A 21156-nucleotide genomic window follows, 5' to 3' on the forward strand; every position below is an offset into this window, starting at 1 on the left:
TGAATTAGATTTAAATTCAAATTCGAATGCTAAGTTAAGTGCATGATTTTGGAATTATTGTACAAATTACAGTCCTTGAAATTAGAATTGCAAGACACATACTAGATGAAGTCCTTCGTTTTACACATTGAAAACTGAAGCCCAGAGAAATTTCTTGACTTCCACAAGATTAGACCTCTGTTTAAGTAATGAAAACTTTTTAAAAATGAACATATGGGTCAAATTTTATTTTTAAAAATTCCATTGCAGTGAAATTTCATATTAAAGGCGTTCCAAATCCCAACAGATGGCCCACTTGTTTAAATCAGGGTTTGATATAGTAAAGTAGCTTAAACAAGAATGTGGATAATTCCTTAGAGTTTCTTATGATGTGATTCGAGTTATAATTGGAAACACTGTGTGATTCATTGTACTGATTTTCATTTCTCTTTTTCTTCTAGAATGTCTTGATTGTTGAAGTAAGTTCTACATATTTTTAATGTAGTCTTTATGATTTTCTAACATAGTATGCACAGTCCTAAAGGTAAGCCAGGAAAAGAAATTCTTCATCAGTTTTAATGGTGGGCTTGTGTTACAAAGGAGTGAGATATTTTTTTGTAAGAAATATTTAGTAATTTATTTTTACCGGATAATGGGAAATTTGGGGTATACTTCTTAGCCCTCTCTTTTTGGCTTGAATTTTTTTCTTTCATTTAAAGTTGATGTATATCATTCCCATACTGTTTTTAATACTTCTGTTGCGCATATATATATATATATGTATAATATACAAAACATATTTTGTGATTTAAAAATTTATATAGTGCCACACTATACATATTCTCTCACAACTTGTTATTTTCACTCAAAATTGTTTTTGAAATTGTTCACGTTGAGACGTACAGAGTTAGTTGGCCTTAAAATGCTGCATAGCATTGTAGTGTATGAATCAACCAATTTACTGCCCTACAAGCAGGGAGTTCGCTTCCAGTTTTTGCTACTACAGCAGGGCTGCTAAGAGCATCCTTTCACAATGCCCTGTGTACACATGTGTGAGTTCCCTCTAGATACAGGCACTTAGAAGTGGAATGACTTCGTTGTAGAATTTGTACATTTTCAATTTTACTATTGTTGCCAAATTACTCATCAAAGTGGTTGTATGCTTTATATTCCCACCAATAGAATGAGTTCTCATTCTTTTATGTAAAATGGTTTGAGGCTTAAGAGCAACAGGAACCCCCAATTCATTTTTTGTTGTTATTAAGGTTTTTAGAAAACTTTAGCTTATAGATTAAAAAATAAATAACATTCTTTTCAAAGGGTTAGTATACGTTAGTATCCCTGGGAACTAGTTGCTTTTTTTAATGTAGATTAATTAATTCTATTTTAGATTGATTCATTTTGTCTGGGGTAATGCTCCCTAACAAATTAACCACAAATGTAGCAGCTTAAAACAATACATGTTTATTATCTCAGTTTCCATGGGTCAGGAGCCTGAGGACAGTTTAGTTGGGTCCTCTGCTCAGGATCTCATCAGGCTGAATCAGGGCTGGGACTCCTATCTGACTTGTGGCTCATGGTCTTCTTCCAAATTCATTCAGGTTGTTGGCAGAATTTAGTTCCTCTGGTTGCAGAACTGAGGGCCCTTTTGCCGGTCAGGGGTGGCTCTCAGCTCCTGAAGGCCATCTGTATGTCGTAGCACATGGCCCTCTCACATGACAGCTGACTTCTTCAAAACCAGCAGGAGAATCTATCTTCAGTCTGCTACAGCTATCTTGTATAATATAGCCTAACCACAGGAGTGACTATCCCCTCATTTTTACAGGTCTTGCTCACACTCAAAGGGTGTGTGCGCCAGGGGATGGGAGTCTTAGGGGCCATCAGGATTATGTCTGCCACAACCCAGACATCTGCATTTTTCACAGGATTCCAACCCTGGTGTTTCTGATGATTCACACACCCCACTTTGTGAAGCACTGCTTTGTACCATCTGTAGAGTGATTTCATCGAAGGGCATTAGGGTTATGGTTTAAGAAATATTTTCCCAATTAGAGATGGGTTTATTTTGAATAATGTCCTACTTTTGACTAAATAGCTAAGATTCACTTTCATATAAAGTCATTTTATATAGTAAAACCTTATTAATTTGGATACTTTTAAGGTGTTATAAAGCAATGTTTCTCAAAGTGTGATCCATTAACTATTTGCATCCAAGAGTTGGGGGGAGAGCATCCCAATCTTGAATTTATGAAAAAAATGAAATACCTTTTATGATGAAGGGCAGCATCATAACTGTTTAATAAAGTGCATGTACATATTTGCATATATATTTAAATTAGCTGTCATTGACCTCTTGGCGCCTACCAAATCCAGTCCCAAGGACTAGCTTTCCTACTGCTTACTGAGAGCCAGATGATTTACAGATTCCAGGAAATCTCAGTGCATGAATTGTGAGAATTACCACACTGAAAGAAATGGCATTATTCCAGTTACACATGGGATTTTGCTATTTTGTGTTTATATAATGACTCTGAATTTAAAGCTATGTTGATTTTATTTACCATTTAAATCTCTTTTCTTTTTTTAAAGGATATAATTGACACTGGCAAAACAATGCAAACCTTGCTTTCCTTGGTCAAGGAGTATAATCCAAAGATGGTCAAGGTCGCAAGGTGTGTATATAACATTTTGACATAGGATGTTTTCTTCATTTGAAAGATGATTAAGTCATTGCTTCTTTGTAAGGGTAAATGTTCTAAACTGTCGTTTTATCTTCGAAAAGTAATCTCAAATATGACTCATTAAGTATTCCTTGTAAATAATTTTGTCATGTGTTTATAAAGCCCTTTATTGCAGTCAACTTTCTGCTTAATATTAACGTTTGGTTTTTGAGCATTCTGTTAATGATATCAACTTGTCCTGGGTAACATGGCAGAGAATTTGGGACCTCCTTGCAGAATTGAGACCCAGGATCCCAAAGAGGGGTTAGGAGGTGGTAGGAAGGGGTGGGCCTTGAAGATCCAGAGCTCCTGGAATTGAGCGAGGTAGTGGTTAGTGGTGATGTATGCTGCATCTTGTTCTGTATCCACATTGAAAGTTTACAATACCTGCTTCCTTTCTTCTAAGCCAGCCTCACCTCCTGGTCCTACCTGTGCTGTTTGGCTTTTGCTTCTTTTAGTTCTACCTATGTTTATCCTGAATTATAGTTTAATCCCCCAACAGCTCTGAGGTAGCACTATTCTTCCTACTTTACAGATTAAACCAAGGCATAGGGAATTGTCCAAAGGCACAGAGCTGGGACGCTATAGAGGTGAGATTTGAATCCAAGCAACCTGGTTCAGAGTTCATGCTTTACTACCTTATGTTTTTGGTAGGGTAACATCCCTGGGTGGTTTTTTTTCTTTTAGGTTTTTACAATTTCATTTTCTATTTATAAATCTTTGATCAATCTGCAGTTTTTGTGTAGGGGTCAGACAGTGACCCATCTTTTTTTTCCCTAAATGATTAACCTTTTTATAAAGCCCTTTTAAAGGATCAAAGTATCTGTCACGTGTCTTTGAATTGGAGTAAGCCTTCTAATGAGTCATATGTCAGCAGTTTGTCCTTTGAGGCTTTTCACGCAGCTGGTGCCAGTGTATCGTCAGTGAGTTTTTAGGTGGATTTGGGACAGGTATAATGAGAGTATATAAATGATGCATTCTAGGGCACTAAGTAGTATCCTGTGAACCAGTCAGTGTTCTTGCTTGTTTCTCTACATGCTCTTTAGGGTTTTAAATGTCAGCCTACTATAGCATGGACTTTATTCCTCTGGATATTCTTTTGTGCCTCTTTCCTGGAATATGCTGTGGAATTTGAGATAGACTGCCTCATGAGAGAGGTATTTTGTGTTGCTGGAGGTGTGAAGTGCTCAAAGAATACTTAGGTCATTTCTTTTCTTTCCCCCCTACCCAAAGCCCCAGTACATAGTTGTATATTCTAGTTGTAAGTCCTTCTAGTTCTTCTATGTGAGCCACTCCCACAGCATGGCTACTGACAGACAAGTGGTGTGGTTCTGCACCTGGGAACCAAACCTGGGCTCCCAAAGCGGAGTGCATCGAACTTTAACTGCCAGGCCTTCAGGGCTGGCTCATTAGGTCATTTCTTAGTGGTGGAGTTGGCCTAAGTCTGTGTTTCTCAACCTTTTTTTCCTAATGTCTCCCTCACCATTAAATTTTAATATCACAGATATATTGTATATCTGTTTATGTAGTCTGTGTATATCTGTGCTTTATACATAAAAAGATTAAGTATAAAGCTTATTTTTATTCAATGTAGGGTTAAGAATGACTAGGTAAGCTTTTTATTAACTTAAAAGTTAAGTTAAAAATTAAAAGATTATTGAGCCAACCCTGATGGCCTAGTGGTTAAAGTTCGGCGCTCTCTGCTTCCGTGGCTCAGGTTCGGGTCCCGAGCATGGAACCACACTGCTCGTCTGTCAGTGGCCATTCTGTGGTGGCAGCTCACGTAGAAGAACTAGAAAGACTTACAACTAGAACACACAACTATGTATTGTGGCTTTGGGGAGGGGAAAAAAAATAAAAGACTATTAACTGGTAGGAATGTCAAATAGTATGGCTGCTTTGGAAAACATTTTGGGAGTTTCTTAAGAAACTAAACTTGTAACTGGCATACAACTCCTGCAGTTGCACTACTGGGCTTTATCCCAGAGAAGGGAAAACTTATGTCTATATAAAAACCCGTACGTGAATGTTCATTGCAGCTTCATTTGTAATAGCCCCAAACTGGAAACAACCAAAATGTCCTTAGGTAGATGAATGGTTAAACAAATTGTGGCACACCCTACCGTGGAGTCCTACTCAGCAATAAAAAGGAACCAACTCTTCATTCGCATGCCAGCCTGCATGAGCCTCAGGGGAATTGTGCTTACAAAAGCCAGTCTCAAAAGGTTACCTACTGTGTGATGCCACTTATATAACTTTAAAGTGACAAAATGGGGTAGAAATGGAGAACAGATTAGTGGTTGCCAGGAGTTAGGAGTGACTGGTGGATGTGACTATAAGTAAAGAGGTAGCAAGAGAGAGCCTAAGGTGATGGAAAGTTCTGTATTTTGATTGTGGTGGTGGTTACATGAATCCACACGTGTGATAAAATTGCATAGAATTACAAACACGCAAATACGTGCATATGAAACTGGTGAAATCTGGATAAGGTTGGTCCAGCAATGTCCCCATCCTGGTTGTGGTAATCTACTACAGTTACATGAGACGTTAGCATTGGAGGAAACTGGAGAAAGGGCACATGGGACTGCTCTGCGAGGGTTTTTTTTTTTTTGCAGCTTCCTATGAATCTGTAATTATTTTGAAATAAAAAATTTGAAAAAGCTTTCAGCAGTTAACTTTAAACTTTATCTGCTTAGTAATGTTTAATATTATTTACTCATATAAATTGTAATGTATCAAATTATATATGCAAATTAGAAATTTCTATAAATACCTAATAGCAGTGTAATCACATTAAAAAAAAATCATCCAAAAGCGGTTGTTTCTAGCAAGAGTCAAAACAATCAAAAAATTAATCTCTTAAAAATTAACTAGGGGCCGGCCCCGTGGCCAAGTGGTTAAGTTCACGCACTCCGATTCGGCGACCCGGGGTTTCCCTTGTTCGGATCCTGGGCGTGGACATGGCACCGGTCGTCAGGCCATGCTGAGTCAATGTCCCACGTGCCACAACCAGAAGGACCCACAACTGAAAATATACAACTATGTCCTGGGGGGATTTGGGGAGAAAAAGCAGGGCGGGGGGGGGGAGGGGGGGGAAAGAAGATTGGCAACAGTTGTTAGCTCAGGTGCCAATCTTTAAGAAAAAAAATTAACTACCAGATATTCATTGAGAATTTGTTGACACTTTTTCTTGGCATACTTGACATGGTTAATGGGATAAATTACTTTCGTGGAATTAAATAATATATAAACTGGGGATCAAAAAATTAACCCCCACAAGGCAGCCAACAAGCACTCACAGGCCACCTCTCACAATACAGCTCCTGGATCGGGCAGCTCATGAGAGAAAGTCCTCTAATCAGTCATCTGTTCACCATAGCTTTGTAGCACTGATCTTGCATATGTTTCATGTATCTTCCGTGAACTCAATGTCAGTGCTACTCATGCTACCTCAGAGATCCCAGTGAGAGAAATTAAATACTAAGGAATAAAATTTTGTTAGGTATGGCTGAGTTTTGGAATGTCTAAGCTCTCCTGCCCCTAGCTCCCCTTTGCCAAGAACCAGTTTCAGTTCCCTTGGAGGTGATGTGGCTTCTGTTGAGAATGCCTGGCCTAGGTGACTTCTGAGGCTCTTCCTGCTGCGTGTCTAGTTTGCAGGTTCTCGAGAAGTAGAGTGAGAAAGGCATGGACTGGGGTTTTCAGTCTGGTATTTTCTCCCACTTACCTGAAAAACTGTCCCATACGTAATCTCTCTGAACATGTTTACTCATCTTTAAGTGAGAGTGATTGTTAACATCTTGCACTTATAGGGAAGCTGTGGGATTCAAAGGAGAACGTATTTGAAAGTCTTTTAAACTGCAAAATGCTGTTCCAGTGTTGGCTATTACAATGTGATGGATCTAGGGGGCTGGCCCCGTGGCCGAGTGGTTAAGTTCGCGCGCTCCGCTGCAGGCGGCCCAGTGTTTCGTTGATTCGAATCCTGGGAGCGGACATGGCACTGCTCATCAGACCACTCTGAGGCAGCGTCCCACATGCCACAACTAGAAGGACCCACAATGAAATATACAACTATGTACCGGGGGGCTTTGGGGAGAAAAAGGAGAAAAATAAAATCTTAAAAAAAAAAAAAAAAACAATGTGATGGATCTCATTGTAGTGAGCAGCTGCTTAATTGTGCCTTTTAGAGTGAAGGAAGGGTAGTAAGGTTTTTAGCACATTACGTGTAGCTAGTTCTGGAAATGATTACCCATTTTTTAAATTGAGATGTGATTCACATACCATAAAATTCACTCTTTAAAAGTTGTACAAGCCAGTGGTTTTTCGTATATTCACGGACTTGTGCATCAATCACCACTGTCTAATTTTAGAGCCTTTTTATAACCCCCAAAAGAAACCCTGTACCCATTAGCAATCATTCACCCTTTCCCCCAGGCCCTGGCAAACAACTAACCTTTCTATGGAAAGTCTGTGGATTTGCCTCTGGACATTTCATATAAAGGGATATAGGCTATGTGGTCCTTTGTATCTCCTTTGACTTGGCGTATTTTCAAGGTTCATCCACGTTGTAGCATATATCAGTACTTCATTCCACGTTATAGCTGAGTAATATTCCGTTGTATGAATATACCACATTTTATTACCCATTCATCTGCTGATGGACATTTGGGTTTCTCCTCTTCAGCTCTTATGTATAATGTTGATAGGAACATTGGTGTACAAGTTTTTGTTTGATCACCTGTTTTCAGTTTTCTTGGATATATACCTAGGAGTAGAATTGCTAGGTCATATGGTAACTCTATGTTTAACATTTTGAGGAACTGCCAGACCCTTTAACAAAGTATCTGCTTAATGTTTTACATTCCCACCAGCAATGTATGAGGGTTCCAGTATTCCATGTCTTTGTCAACACTTGTTATTGTCTATATTTTTAAATTATGGCCATCCTAGTGTGTGAGATGTGGTATCTCATTGTGGTTTTAATTTGCATTTTTCTGGCGACTAAGGATGTTGAGCACCTTTTCATCTGCTTTTTGGCCATTTGTATATCTTTGGAGTTCTATGAAAGTTGCTTCAAAAATGAGTTAGAATCATGACTTACAGATGGAGCTTTATTAAACGTTCACATCTATAGGCGTATGAGGTGCCGAATTCCCTTAAACTCTTAGTACAGCTTGCACTGAGTTTAATGATACCTTTTCTGGAGTGTTCTTGAGTGGGTTCAGATAGAGGAAAGGGAGGGTTTTTGCTGTGATTGGTTTATTTTCTTTCTAATTGGAAATTGAGTCCAAGTGTATCTTCTAATTACTGGAAGAGAGTCATGAGGGCTTGATTAGATGACCCCTTGGAGGCTAAGGGTAGGCCGGTGGTTCGCAACGTCGGCTGCGTATTGGAATCACCTGTGAGCTTGAAAAAAACAACAGCCTGTGTCTGTCTCTCATCCCCAGTGATTCTGATGTAATTGGTCAGAGGTGTGGCCTGGGTGTCTGAGTTCTGTTTGGTTTTTTCAGAGTTCATAGGTGATTCTGAGGTGCAGCTGAGGTTGAGGATCACTTTAGGTGCCTTTCAGCTCTTTAAATATATTTATCTGGGAAGGTATGACATCATGTTTTTGGGGGACTGCCCTTAATATATATAAAGGCTTTCAAAGCACTGTCTACAGCTTTTATTTTAATGGCTGAAAATTTCAGGAGGCAGCACTTGGGTTACAAAATTAGCTTTTGTTCGAGTTGACTCATCCTACCTGCAGTTTTTGCTCTCAAAAAGAGATACTAGCTCCTTTAGCATGCTGGTTATTTTTTAGCCTAAAGTTCCTCTTCGTAAGCCGCATATTAAAAGTCTGAAAGGTAATGCTTACCCCTCCCACACCCCTTTGTGGCTTAGGGATTGTATTTCCAGGGATTCTGGACTGAGAGCCCTTATCTTTTCATCTTTGCTTGTTGGCAGTCCCCACTCACTCATTCTCCTGATTAGCTGCCCTCCGGTGGGTGCGTGGGTAGTCAGGGTGCAGCTCTCAGAAACGGCCATCGTGTTCCAGCTGAAGCTCAGTCAAGGTCCTCATCTGTAGCGTGAGCTCATGGCTGCCCCCGCCTAGTGATCCCTGTGATTTAGCTCTCCATTTCATAGTCTTTCTTTGGATATGTTAAAACTCACCATAGTATGCTAAATGCAGATGAAACCATGTTTGAGAACGTTAATGTTCTCTTTTGTAGTGCCCTGTAGTGTCTCCATATGTCACATGTCACATTTTGTAATTAACAGCTTGCTGGTGAAAAGGACCCCTCGAAGTGTTGGATATAGACCAGACTGTAAGTGAATTGCTTTTTGTCAATCATTTAACCATCTTTAACCTAAACAAATTTTACATGAAATGGTTTAGAGTTACTTTGGAGAATATTTGTAGAGAAGGCCCATTTGCAAGTATTTATTTGTAATTTTTTAGATTTTAGAATTTTAGATTTGAAGTGATGTTTTCTGCATCTAAATGATAAATTATGATTCTTTTTAGTTGTTGGATTTGAAATTCCAGACAAGTTTGTCGTAGGATATGCCCTTGACTATAATGAATACTTCAGGGATTTGAATGTAAGTAATGCTTCTTTTCCTCACTCTCATTTTTCAGAACCCATATAAAAATTTACAAAAGAGAAGAATTGTTCTCTCTTTCCAGCACCTCATAATTGGAACCGACCAATGGTTCGCATTAGTCAGATAAAGCTGTTGTCAAATACACAGTGTCCTTAGAGCTGGAATTTGGCCAGGCTAGGGTGACACTTCTTGCTGGCTGAAACAGTTGAACAGCTTTAGTATACAATAACTGTCCCATTATTGTTTCAGATGATAGATGTGGTCATAAGTAAGAAATAAATGAACTAGTTTAAGACTTTTAATTCACTCTCCTTCAAATACCCACCTCCTCCTCTGGAGGCAGGAGTCCCAAGTATGCATTTATGAACATGGGTGGGGAGGATTAGGAAGACTGCACAAACCTCTGTTTGGTAAAAAACCCTGCAGCATAATACTATTCCTATACGATATGCAAAATGCTCTTCTTACCTTTCATTTCAGAATGCACTTTTCTAACATGAATTTCTGGATTTTTTTTTTATAGCACGTTTGTGTCATTAGTGAAACTGGAAAAGAAAAATACAAAGCCTACGATGAGAATTCAGGTTGAGTTGAGAAACATCTGGAGTCTCATTGAAATCACCAGTGAAATTATCAAATGTTCTAGTTCTGTGGCCAGCTGCTTAGTAGAACTTATTGCATGTATCTTCTAAGAATTTTATCTGTTTTGTATTTTAGAAATGTTAGTTGCTGCATTCCTGAACTCTTTATTTGCACTATGAGCCTATAGACTATCAGTTCACTTTGGGTGAATTGTTGTTTGACTTGTGAATGAAAAATCTCTTAAACCACACCACTATTGAATGAAAATATTGAAATTGTATCTGTAAGAAACATTTAAAGAGAAGATATATTAGTTTTTTAATTGGTATTTTAATTTTTATATATTCAGGAAAGAACAGAAGTGATTAAGTATTGTTTATTATACCACTGTGTGTTAAGTAAGAAGCGGTCAGTTTTCATATCAGTGACAGCATCTAAGAGGTATTGTTATGTTGGATAAACCACATGTCCTGGAATTATTTTAGTAGTGTTTTGGTAGTATTAACTGTATTTTCCCACTTGTTCAGATAATTTCTGGTGAATCTTTGTCAACAGTTCCTTTTAAATACAAATCAATAAATTCCAAAAACCTTCACCACTTTTTGAATTCTTCAATGTAAGAATCCTTAAAATAAAGGCTGTCTCTTTAACAGAAACTATGCATACCTATCATTTCTCTACAAATTAACCTAGTGTAGTTTTGTGTTGGTTACTTTTCCTTGTCTGTTAAGCTTTAGTAGCTGGTTTCGTTGTAATCGTCACCAAGCACAGCAGATAAAGATTATCTGGTACAATGGACTGGCGGAGCTGGCAGAGTTCTTACCCGCATAGTGTACTTACTACATTTCACTATCTAAGATAACACGGCTTTCTCTTGGAATTCTGTTAAATCGTTTAGATCGCAGTCTCACCTGCATCTCAACAGTTGGTTTCAGACATGTCCTGTTAACCTTTTCTGTGCAGATAATACTTTATTAACTAAAGAACAACAACAAAACTTTTTGTTTTCTGGGAGCAGGAAGAAAAATTTTAAACCAAAGCTCTTAATTGCTTCTCTTCCAGGTAAGGTAGGAACTCGCAACCTTGCCAGCCATCTAGCTATATTTATGCCTTCAAAATTTGCTGTAATTCCCAGTAGCAAAGTAGAGAAATTTAAATAATAGTCAACAGTAATTTGTTATAGTCCTAGAACTTCCTAGTTTACAAAACTTTTTCACTTTTGTTATTTCATTTGAGCCTCACAACCCTGTGAGGTTGAAGTCGTCGTTAGCACATTACCACGTGCGAGTGTAGTATCGGAAATAACTAACTCCTGACTCCTCCCCCTCCCCACGGCATGGCACCTCACCCAGGTCTCCAGGGCTGCCCTGTTCACTACTGCAGCCTGCCGCGGCTGCCAGGCCTCCTTACCCTCCCCTTTTCAGTTGTGCCTACCACCTTCTGTAGGTTGAACCATGTGAAATTACCATTTTTGTAGGTAAAAATAGTTGGCTGTTGGCAATTTTGAGTGGTATAACCTAATAACAAGCTGTATAGTTTACATTTGTATTTATAGCCTGCTGTTTGTCTCTCCCCTCCACGTCTTCGAGAATGTAAGTTGCATAAAGAGGGCAAGAATTTTTATCTGTCTTGTTCACTGATGTGTACTTGGTGCCTCAAAGATAGTAGGAGCTCAGATGATTGTTGAATGAATGAATAGCTAAGAGCTCTGAGTTTGACTGTCCTGATCTTTGCTTATTAGCTGTGTGACATCGAGTTACTTAACTTTGGAACCTGTTTTCTCAGCTGATTAATGGGGATAATGTTGTCTCCTTCACAGACTTATTGTAAGGATTAATTAAGATGTGATAGTGCAGGTGAAACAGGACGGTGGCCTGAGACATAGCAAGTGCTCCATAAACATTAGTTGCTGCTAAAAAGTATGAATGTTTTGAGAAGTTAGATGCGTGGATAGTAAGTGGCAGAGATTTAAACTAAGATCTTGTCTGATTCTTGCTACAGTGTCATAAGGAAGCTCAACTGTTTCCCCTTCTGATTCGCCCAAACTCAGGCTGTGGTTATGTTTTATCTGGTTGGCAAACCCAAGAAGAAACCCAGCTAACAGCCAGGAAGGAAAGGCCTCCTGAAACTCAGCACTTTTCTCATAAGAATACTCCTGAGACCTTACTTAATCTGCTTTTGGGGCATACTTTCTAATAAATTTCTAATAATTTCATTTCTTTGGGGGGGGGCAAGATTAGCCCTGAGCTAACATCTGCTGCCAATCCTCCTCTTTTTGCTAAGGAAGACTGGCCCTGAGTTAACATCGTGCCTGTCTTCCTCTACTTTATATGTGGGACGCCTACCACAGCATAGCTTGCCCAGCAGTGCCATGTCCACACCCGGGATCTGAACCGGTGAACCCCGGGCCACCAAAGCGGAACGTGTGCACTTAACCACTGTGCCGCCGGGCTGGCCCCTAAAAATTTTATTTCTTTAACAAACTGTCAACAGATTAGATATAGTCCATTTATAAGATAGGGGAAGGGAGATACTGACAGGAGGAGCAGTAATTTTCAGCATAACAGTCATTACACATAACAGGTGTAGAGGAAAAGTATTAAAAAGAAAAAGCGTTGGGGCTGGCCCTGTGGCCGAGTGGTTAAGTTCGCGCGCTCTGCTTCAGTGGCCCAGGGTGGCACCACTCGTCAGGCCATGCTGAGCTGGCGTCCCACATAGCACAACCAGAGGGACCTACAACTAAGATACATAACTATGTACTGGGGGGCTTTGGGGAGAAGAAGAAAAACATGCTATACCATCGTGGGGCCATCTGGTCATTTAGTATAGGAACAAATGTTCATAAACGTCACACATCAGGAATCCTTCAGGGCTGCACTTCAATTACAGCCCATATAATAAGGGATGTTCATAAGGAAAGGGAAATTAAATTTCATTTGATTGATTTTAGGAGATAGGGAAACATGGAATCTGTTTTAGGAATATTACCATCCAGGGGAATGTTGGTGCTTAAATAAGAGGTAAGCCTTAGTGAATGGAAAGTTCATGTGTGTTGAACCCTTTATGTGTTCCTGTAGTGTGAATGCTTAGAATGTTATATGTATCATACCTGTAAATACAGGTATGTCCCCACTTTAATTCCATGTATAAAAGCTTTATAGATAATCTGAGCTACTCTTCTAATTGGTTAACTTAGAAAGTCAATCCATTAATGTCTTTCCCTGGCATGTGAGATTCTGGAAGCACACTGACCACCCTCTGTGCGCCAGGTCCTCGGAATGACAGGCAAGGTTCCTGGTTTCATGAAGATTTCATTCTAGTGGGAGAAAGGGATAGTAAACAAGGTAATTTCAAATAGTGGCAGGCTGTGAAGGATCTAGAACAGCAAAGTGCTAGGGACTGGAGGGTGAGGAGTGGGCGCCATATGTTGGATAAGGTGGTTAGGGAAGGTCAATTGGTTGAGCTGCGACTGAATGGAAAAGAAACCAGCCGCACGAAGGAAGAGCTAGGAGTAGAGAGGTCCTCGCAGTAGGAATAGCAAATGCAAAAGATGCTGAGATGGTGAGCCGTCTGAGGCAGTGGAGGGAGAGAAGGGAGGCCAGTGTGGCTGAGTAAGGAGAGTGGTAGGACCTGAGACTGGAGAGGAAGGCCAGGGCCAGACCATGACCGTGGGAAAGTATGGATTTTCTGCATTCTGCAGTGGGAAGGCACTTGAGGGTTTTAAGCAGGGAGTGATAAGATTTTACTTGCATTTTTAAAGGCACAAGAACTTCTAAGAGCAGTTCTGAAAGTAGCTGCAGAGGCTTCAGGCATGAAACTGGTAATGCCAATAGTAAGTACTATTTAAATTAATAAGCATCAGATGCTGTGCCAAGTGCTTTATATACATTATTTATTCACAGCACATTTCACAGGAGAGACCATCACAGAGGTTCAGTTGCCAAATAAGTGGAGGAGAAGTCTGCCATGGACAAACGGGCCACATTTCTTCCCTGGATTATTGAAGTAGCCTCCGACCTGACCTCCGGCTTCCACCCTTGTCCCCCTTCCACCTGACTGACACACACGCAGTCTCAACACAGCAGCCAACGTGATCCTAACGAAAACTTTAGTCGGGTTGAGTCACCCTTCGGCTCCAATCCTTCCTGTGGCTCCCCGTTTTGGAGTGAAAGCCCAAGTCCTTACAAGGGCGGATAATCTCTTCCCGCCGCGCTGCTCCCAGCACGCTGGCTGCGTCCCTGTACCACCAGTGTGCTGAGCAAGCTCCGGGATGGCTCCACGTCTGTGTCCACCACGCCTTAGCGAGAGCTACAGCGCTCGGACTGCTCCTCCCAGCTGCTCCCCCTGCCTCTGCTCTCGCCCCCTGCCCCTTCAGCCCCCACACTGCACTTAGGATCATCTTATTTTACTCTTGATTTTTTGGGAGATGATCTTTTAAAAATATAAATCAGATTATATCACTTGGCTGCTTAACACTTGAAAACTGAAGCTATCCTATGGCCAGCAAGCCCATGTGTAAACTAGCCCTGCCCACTTGTCTAGCTTCATTTATCCTTTTCCTCCTTGCTCACTTTACTTCAAGCCCACTGCTGTTGTTTCAGTTCCTCACACCTGCCAATCTCCCCCTTGCCCTCAGGCCTCTGTAATTGCTGTTCCTTCTGCCTATCACTCAATTCCCTCAGATCAGCCTGGCTGGCTCACATATCACCTTGGTGAACCCTTCCCTGATCTCCCTCTCTAACAGCCTCGGAGTCACTCTCCATTACCTTCCTTCTGTTTTCATTTCCTCACAGTCCTTAGCACTGTTCAGCAGTCTCTACGGGCAACAACTACTGCTAGGTTGGACCTGCCACTGCCGCAGCTTCAGTGGGGAGGAAACAGAAAGCCCAAGTCGGTGCAGGTTGTTTATTACTGAGCATGAGCACAATCCGCGTGATGTCAGCTTCCCGCATCCCCGGTCCCGCAGGATGACACCAAACCAGAGAGGACAGATGACACAAGCGGTGGGTTGCCCTGTCGTGGAGGAGCTGGCTCCATACTCCAGCTAAATGATTTTATAGCCTGCGGCTCTAGCCTTGGTGGGGAGGCAAGGTTGAAAGTCCCATGCCTTTCGGGCACCAGGGAGGCATATAAGAAACTGCCTCATGGCGGCCTCTGCAGAATTGGGAGGTGGGTGACAAACAGCCTTGGAACAGCTCATCACAAAGCTGTTTACCTTACCATGTTCCTAGGAGGGTCACAGTCTGTTCCTTTGAGGCTTAGGTCAGACTGCAGTTGACCTTGTCTGTGTGGCCTGTGTGGAGATGTCCATGGCTGAGCTGTTTCCCCATAAGCACACGCCAAATTGACCTTTTCCTCTGTTTCTCTGCTTATTGTCTCTCTGCCCCAGCAGACCATCAGCTGGCTCCGTGAGGGCAGAATTTTCCCAGTCTGGTCACTGCTGTATCCCCAGCACCTTCAAGAGGGCCTGGCAAATGAGAGTGCCCGATAAATATTTGTTGGATAAATGATAGAAAGTTGAAAAAGAAATAACAGTATTTTAAAATTATATCTGAATTAACTAGAATTAGAAGCAAAACATATTTTTCAAGTTGAGCCCCCCAAAACCTCTTTTTATTAACAGCTAATATTTCTTGAATTATTACCATATGCAATGGAAATATACTAAGCGCTTTTGACTCCTTGTGATAACCCCTATGAGGCGGAGTTCTTTTTTAATCATCCCAGTTTTACATATGAAGAAATGCAGGCTCAGAGAGGTTGCATAATTTGCCCAAGATCACACAGCTAGAAGTGGCAGATGAGGAATTTGAACCTAGGCAATCTCATTCCAGAACCTGCCCTCTTAGTTCATTGCCACTTAACGTTTAGTGCCCAGCTCTTGTGTGGAAACGAATATACTGAGAGTTTAGAGGAAAATATTAAGCTCATTGATGGTAATCATTTCAAATGACTTGTACATTAAACAGCTTTTTGAGGTCAGAGCTGATCTTTAAGAATGTAGACTGACTTCCTCTGGCACTAGGAAGCATTTTCAAAGACAATTACCAAGTTTTTCCAATGTGATCTTCAAATTTTTCTGCTGGCTTATTTTACGATCCCGTGGGCAGCTTCAGACAAAATAACTTTCTGGCATGAAGGATTGTGTGCGCTCTTTGCCATTTTTAAATGTGAATTTTATAGATACTTCAAACCACTTGAAAGTAATGATTTTTTAATGGCCTTTCATTATTATTTGTAACTTCCAGCATTACTGATAAAAACTGCCAAATTAAATTTCACGTTTTCTCTTTACACGATATGGGTGCACTTCATAATGAGCTTCCTCATTATGATTCATGACTGAAGTGACTCTCAGACTTGGTAGTGTTTCAGTAGAACTTCCTTTCCTAACATGTTTTCTATTCCTTTCATTAGGACAATATTTGAGAGCTCTGAAGATGAAGGTTCGATTATATTGCACGTGGCTTCCTTTGGAACACTGCCTGCACCTCCCCGCCTTAGCTCCTGTGTCCTCTTGTCATGCCCCACCCCTTTTTGAGCACTGCCTTACTTTCTGGCACCACAAGACACTACAGGTTCACTTGTATTTTCCTGCCCTGGTCCAGCATCAGCCATTACTCCAAGGAGCCCTGGTTCCTTTGTTGAAGAATGGTATTAGAAAGCAGGATCCGCGTGCGAGATGTGCTTCTTACTATTGGGGTGTCCTTGCTTCTGGGTCCTCCTAAGACAGAGCTAGCAAGTAGAAGCACGCATACTAACCCATGTACACACACATATGAAAATAAATGTACTGATATCTCCACTCTAATCCACACTGCAGGATTTATTCTAGCCTTCCCCGTTTCCTTATTTTTAAACTTTTTTCTTTCACGGTGAGAATGTGGCTCTGTTCACTTACTTGTGCAACCCTCGTATCATAAAGTAGTTACATATGCCTATAACAGATTTGCTAACTAGAGTCCAGTATTTGTGGACAGATCTTTTTGTTGTAAGCCTTATAGTATCCAATCAAAATGCTGTTTTCCAGAAAGAGAATTCAAGAATACAATCCCATTTACAATCGCAACGAAAAGAATAAAATATCTAGGAATAAATTTAACCAAGGAGGTGAAAGACCTATACACTGAAAACTATAAGACATTGAAAGAAATCCATGATGTTCTAAAGAAATGGAAAGAGATTCCAGGCACATGGGTTAGAAGAATAAACATACTTAAAATGTCCATACTACCCAAAGCAGTCTACGGATTCAATGCAATCCCAATCAGAATCCCAATGACATTCTTCACAGAAATAGAACAAAGAATCCTAAAATTCATATGGGGCAACAAAAGACCCTGAATAGTCAAAGCAATCTTGAGAAACAAGAACAAAGCTGGAGGCATCACAATCCCTGACTTCAAAATATGCTACAAAGCTATAGTGATCAAAACAGCATGGTACTGGCACAAAAACAGACACAGAGATCAATGAGACAGAATTGAAAGCCCAGAAATAAAAGCACACATCTACAGTCAGCTAGTCTTCAACAAAGGAACTAAGAACATACGACTGAGAAAAGAAATTCTCTTCAAAAAATAGTGCTGGGAAAACTGGACAGCCACATGCAAAAGAATGAAAGTAGACCATTATCTTATGTCACACACAAAAATTTTAGCTCAAGGGGGCCGGCCCGGTGGCGCAGCAGTTAAGTTTACACGTTCCGCTTCTTGGCGGCCGGGGTTCGCCGGTTTGGATCCCGGGTGTGGACATGGCACCACTTGGCAAGCCATGCTGTGGTAGGCATCCCACGTACAAAATGGAGGAAGATGGGCATGGATGTTAGCTCAGGGCCAGTCTTCCTCAGCAAAAAGAGGAGGATTGGCAGTAGTTAGCTCAGGGCTAATCTTCCTCAGAAAAAAAAAATTTAACTCAAAATGGATTAAAGACTTGAAAGTAAGACATGAAACCATAAAATTCCTAGAAGAAAATACAGGCAGTATACTCTGACATCAATCTTAAAGGGATCTTTTTGAATACCATGTCTACTTGGGGAAGGGAAGCAAAAGAAAAAATAAATAAATGGGACTTCATCAGACTAAAGAGCTAATAATGCAAGGCAAAGGAAACAGGAACAAAAGAAAAGGACAACCCACCAACTGGAAGAAGGTATTTGCAATCATATATCTGACAAGGGGTTAATCTCCAAAATATCTAAAGAACTCATGCAACTCAACAACAACAGCAAAACAACCCGATAAAAAAAAAATGGCAGAGAAGGGCCGGCCCAGTGGCGCAGTGGTTAAGTGCGCATGTTCCACTTCGGCAGCCCGGGGTTCTCTAGTTCAGATCCCAGGTGCGGACATGGCACTGCTTGGCAAAAGCCACGCTGCGGTAGGTGTCCCACATATAAAGTAGAGGAAGATGGGCATGGATGTTAGCTCAGGGCCAGGCTTCCTCAGCAAAAAGAGGAGGATTGGCAGCAGATGTTAGCTCAGGGCTAATCTTCCTCAAAAGAAAAAAAAAGGATCTGAAGAGACATTTTCCAAAGAAGACATACAGATGGTCAACAGGCACATGAAAAGATGTTCAACATCACTAATCATCAGGGAAGTGGAAATTGAAAGTACACTAAGATATCACCTTACACCTGTTAGAATGGCTATAATCACCAAGACAAAAAATGACAACTGTTGGAGAGGTTGTGGAGAGAAGGGAACCCTCATCCACTGCTGGTGGGAGTGCAAACTGGTGCAGCCACTATGGAAAACAATATGGAGATTCCTCAAAAAATTAAAAATAGAAATACCATATGACCCAGCTATCCCACTACTGGGTATTTATCCAAAGAACTTGAAATCAACAATACAAAGAGACTTACACACCCCTACGTTCATTGCAGCATTATTCACAATAGCCAATGCGTGGAAGTAACTCAAGTGCCCAGTGGATAAAGAAGATGTGAGAGAGAGATATGTATACAATGGAATACTACTTAGCCATAAAAAAGACAAAATTGCCCCATTTGCAACCACATGGATGGACCTTGAGGGTATGGTGTTAAGCGAAATAACCCAGACAGAGAAAGACAAACACTGTGATTTCACTCATGTGGAAGATAAACAGACACAGGGACAAAGAGAACAGATTAGTGGTTACTGGGGGGAAGAGGGGTGGGGGATGGGCACAAGGGGTGAAGAGGCACATTTATATGGTGACTGACAAATATTAATGTACGACTGACATTTCACAATGTTATAAACTATATGACCTCAATAAAATAAAAATAAATAAAAGAAAAAAATACTGTTTTCCAAAATTCCGTAGTTATTTTCTTCTCCATCCCTTTCAGCGTGGCTGTGTTATTCCCCTGGAATGCATTGGATTCATTTGTTAGTGTTTGTGCTTCATTCAGGCCCCCGGCTCGCATATCCTAGTTGTAAGTAATTAGTTATTAGGGTGACACATGAGTCAGGGCTATGCCAATGGTCTATTCAGAGATACTTTGTTGCCTCCCCATCCCTGCTGTCCTAGTCCCGCCACCCCAGCTTTCCATCCTTTTCTAACCCACCCTGTGAGCGCCAGCTTCCCTGTTTTTAATAGCAGTTACATCTTGACCCAGCGCTTACTGTGTGTAGGCACTTTGCGTGCATTACTTCATTCTGAGTTCACACAAGCCCTCGAGGTGGGGCCTGTTGCTACCCCCATTTTCTTAGATGAGGGAGGTGAGCCCCAGAGACCATAAGGAACTTGTCCAAGGTGACATATCTGGAACATAACCAGTGCTCAAACCTTGAATCCAGGTTGGCCTTAGAGACTCGCTTGACAATAGGCTGCAGCGGAAGTGACATTCCAGGACTTCTGAGGCTAGGTCATAAGAAGCCTTATAGCTCTGTTTGGCTCTCTTGGAACGGAAGTCCTGAGCTACCACGAGAGAAGTTTGACCACCCAGAGTCGATCATTCTGGAGCCTATGTGCCAGTAAACAGGCCCAGCTGAACTCAGTCTTCTACCCATCCCCACCAAGGCTCCAGCCTTGAGTGGAGCCCATGTGGACCTTCCAGACCAACCCAAGCGCTATGTGAAATAGAGTCACACAGCTGACCCTGCCCGAATTCCTGACCCATAGAATCAGGAGATAGAATTAAATGGTTGACGCTTTAACTCACTAAGTTATGAGGTAGTATTTTAGGCAGCAAAAGGTGGCCAGAAGAGAGCTATATGCATATGCGACAAATTACTTAAGCAAGGGAATAATAAACACAAAAGTAAGCTAGTGCGTCTTGGAGGGGGGAGGTGCAGGCAGGAAGAGGCAGAGGGATGAGGTGGGGATGAGCACAGAGGGGTTCAAAGGTATCCATGGGGGCTGAGGTCCGAGGGCGGGTGTTGTGCTGGGTTCTCAGGTGCGCATTTTTATTTTATACACACGCATTAAATATATAATATTGTATAATCTTACATATAATATTACATAATAAAAAAGACTTTATAAAAGATCTCAAGCAAGCATGGAAGATGTTACCATTTGTAAAGCTGAATAGGGGGTACATGGGCATCTGCATTATGATTCTGTACACTTCACATTTGAAATATAATAAAATATTTTTAAATTAATTAATAGGACTTCTACAAGGACAGAAAAGAAAAAACATATATATATGTGTATACGTAAGTGTAGAAAAGATGAGTTCCCCAAATTTTAGTGATTATTATCTCAGGGAGGTTCTTGCGCTGTTTTTTACTGTGGTAACATATACATGGCATAAAATTAACCATTTTTAAGTGTACAATTTAGTGGCATTAAGCGCATTTACACTGTTGCGCAACCATAACCATTATCCATCTCCAGAACTTTTTCATCTGCCAAAACTGAAACTCTGTACCCATTAAACAATAATTCCTCAGGCCTCCCCCCCGAAATGCAGCCCCTGGCAACCAGCCTTCTAATTTCTGTCTCCATGACTGTGACTACTCTGGAGACCTCATGTAAATGGAATCAGAATATTTGCCCTTTTGTCACTGGCTTATTTCACTTAGCATAATGTCTACAAGGTTCATTCATGTTGTAGCACGTGTTAGAATTTCCTTCTTTTCTAAGGCTGAATAACATTCCATTGTATGTATATATGATATTTTGTTCAGCCAGTCATCCATTGGTGGACATGTGGTGTTATGGACTGAATTGTGTCCTCCCAAAATGTATAGGTTGAACCCCTAACCCCCCATATGACTGTTTGAGATACGACCCTTGAAGAAGTAATTACGGTTAACTGAGGTTATAGGGATGGGCCCTAGTCTGATAGGCCTGG

At 40.9% G+C, this 21156-nt stretch overlaps 1 protein-coding gene across 1 annotated transcript in view; it reads left to right on the forward strand.

The window, feature by feature from the left end:
• Positions 1 to 10461, forward strand: part of HPRT1 (hypoxanthine phosphoribosyltransferase 1) — a 33632-nt gene extending 23171 nt beyond the window's left edge. Inside the window, exons 5-9 of the mRNA XM_014829407.3 lie at positions 441 to 458; positions 2569 to 2651; positions 8958 to 9004; positions 9205 to 9281; positions 9808 to 10461. Coding sequence (XP_014684893.2) covers positions 441 to 458; positions 2569 to 2651; positions 8958 to 9004; positions 9205 to 9281; positions 9808 to 9873 — 291 coding nt within the window. The 3' untranslated portion in view covers positions 9874 to 10461. The remainder of the gene's footprint in view (positions 1 to 440; positions 459 to 2568; positions 2652 to 8957; positions 9005 to 9204; positions 9282 to 9807) is intronic.
• Positions 10462 to 21156: the final 10695 nt, after the last annotated feature.

This window comes from Equus asinus, chromosome X (genome assembly GCF_041296235.1).
Source record: "Equus asinus isolate D_3611 breed Donkey chromosome X, EquAss-T2T_v2, whole genome shotgun sequence".
In the NCBI taxonomy this organism is placed as follows: Eukaryota; Metazoa; Chordata; class Mammalia; order Perissodactyla; family Equidae; genus Equus; species Equus asinus.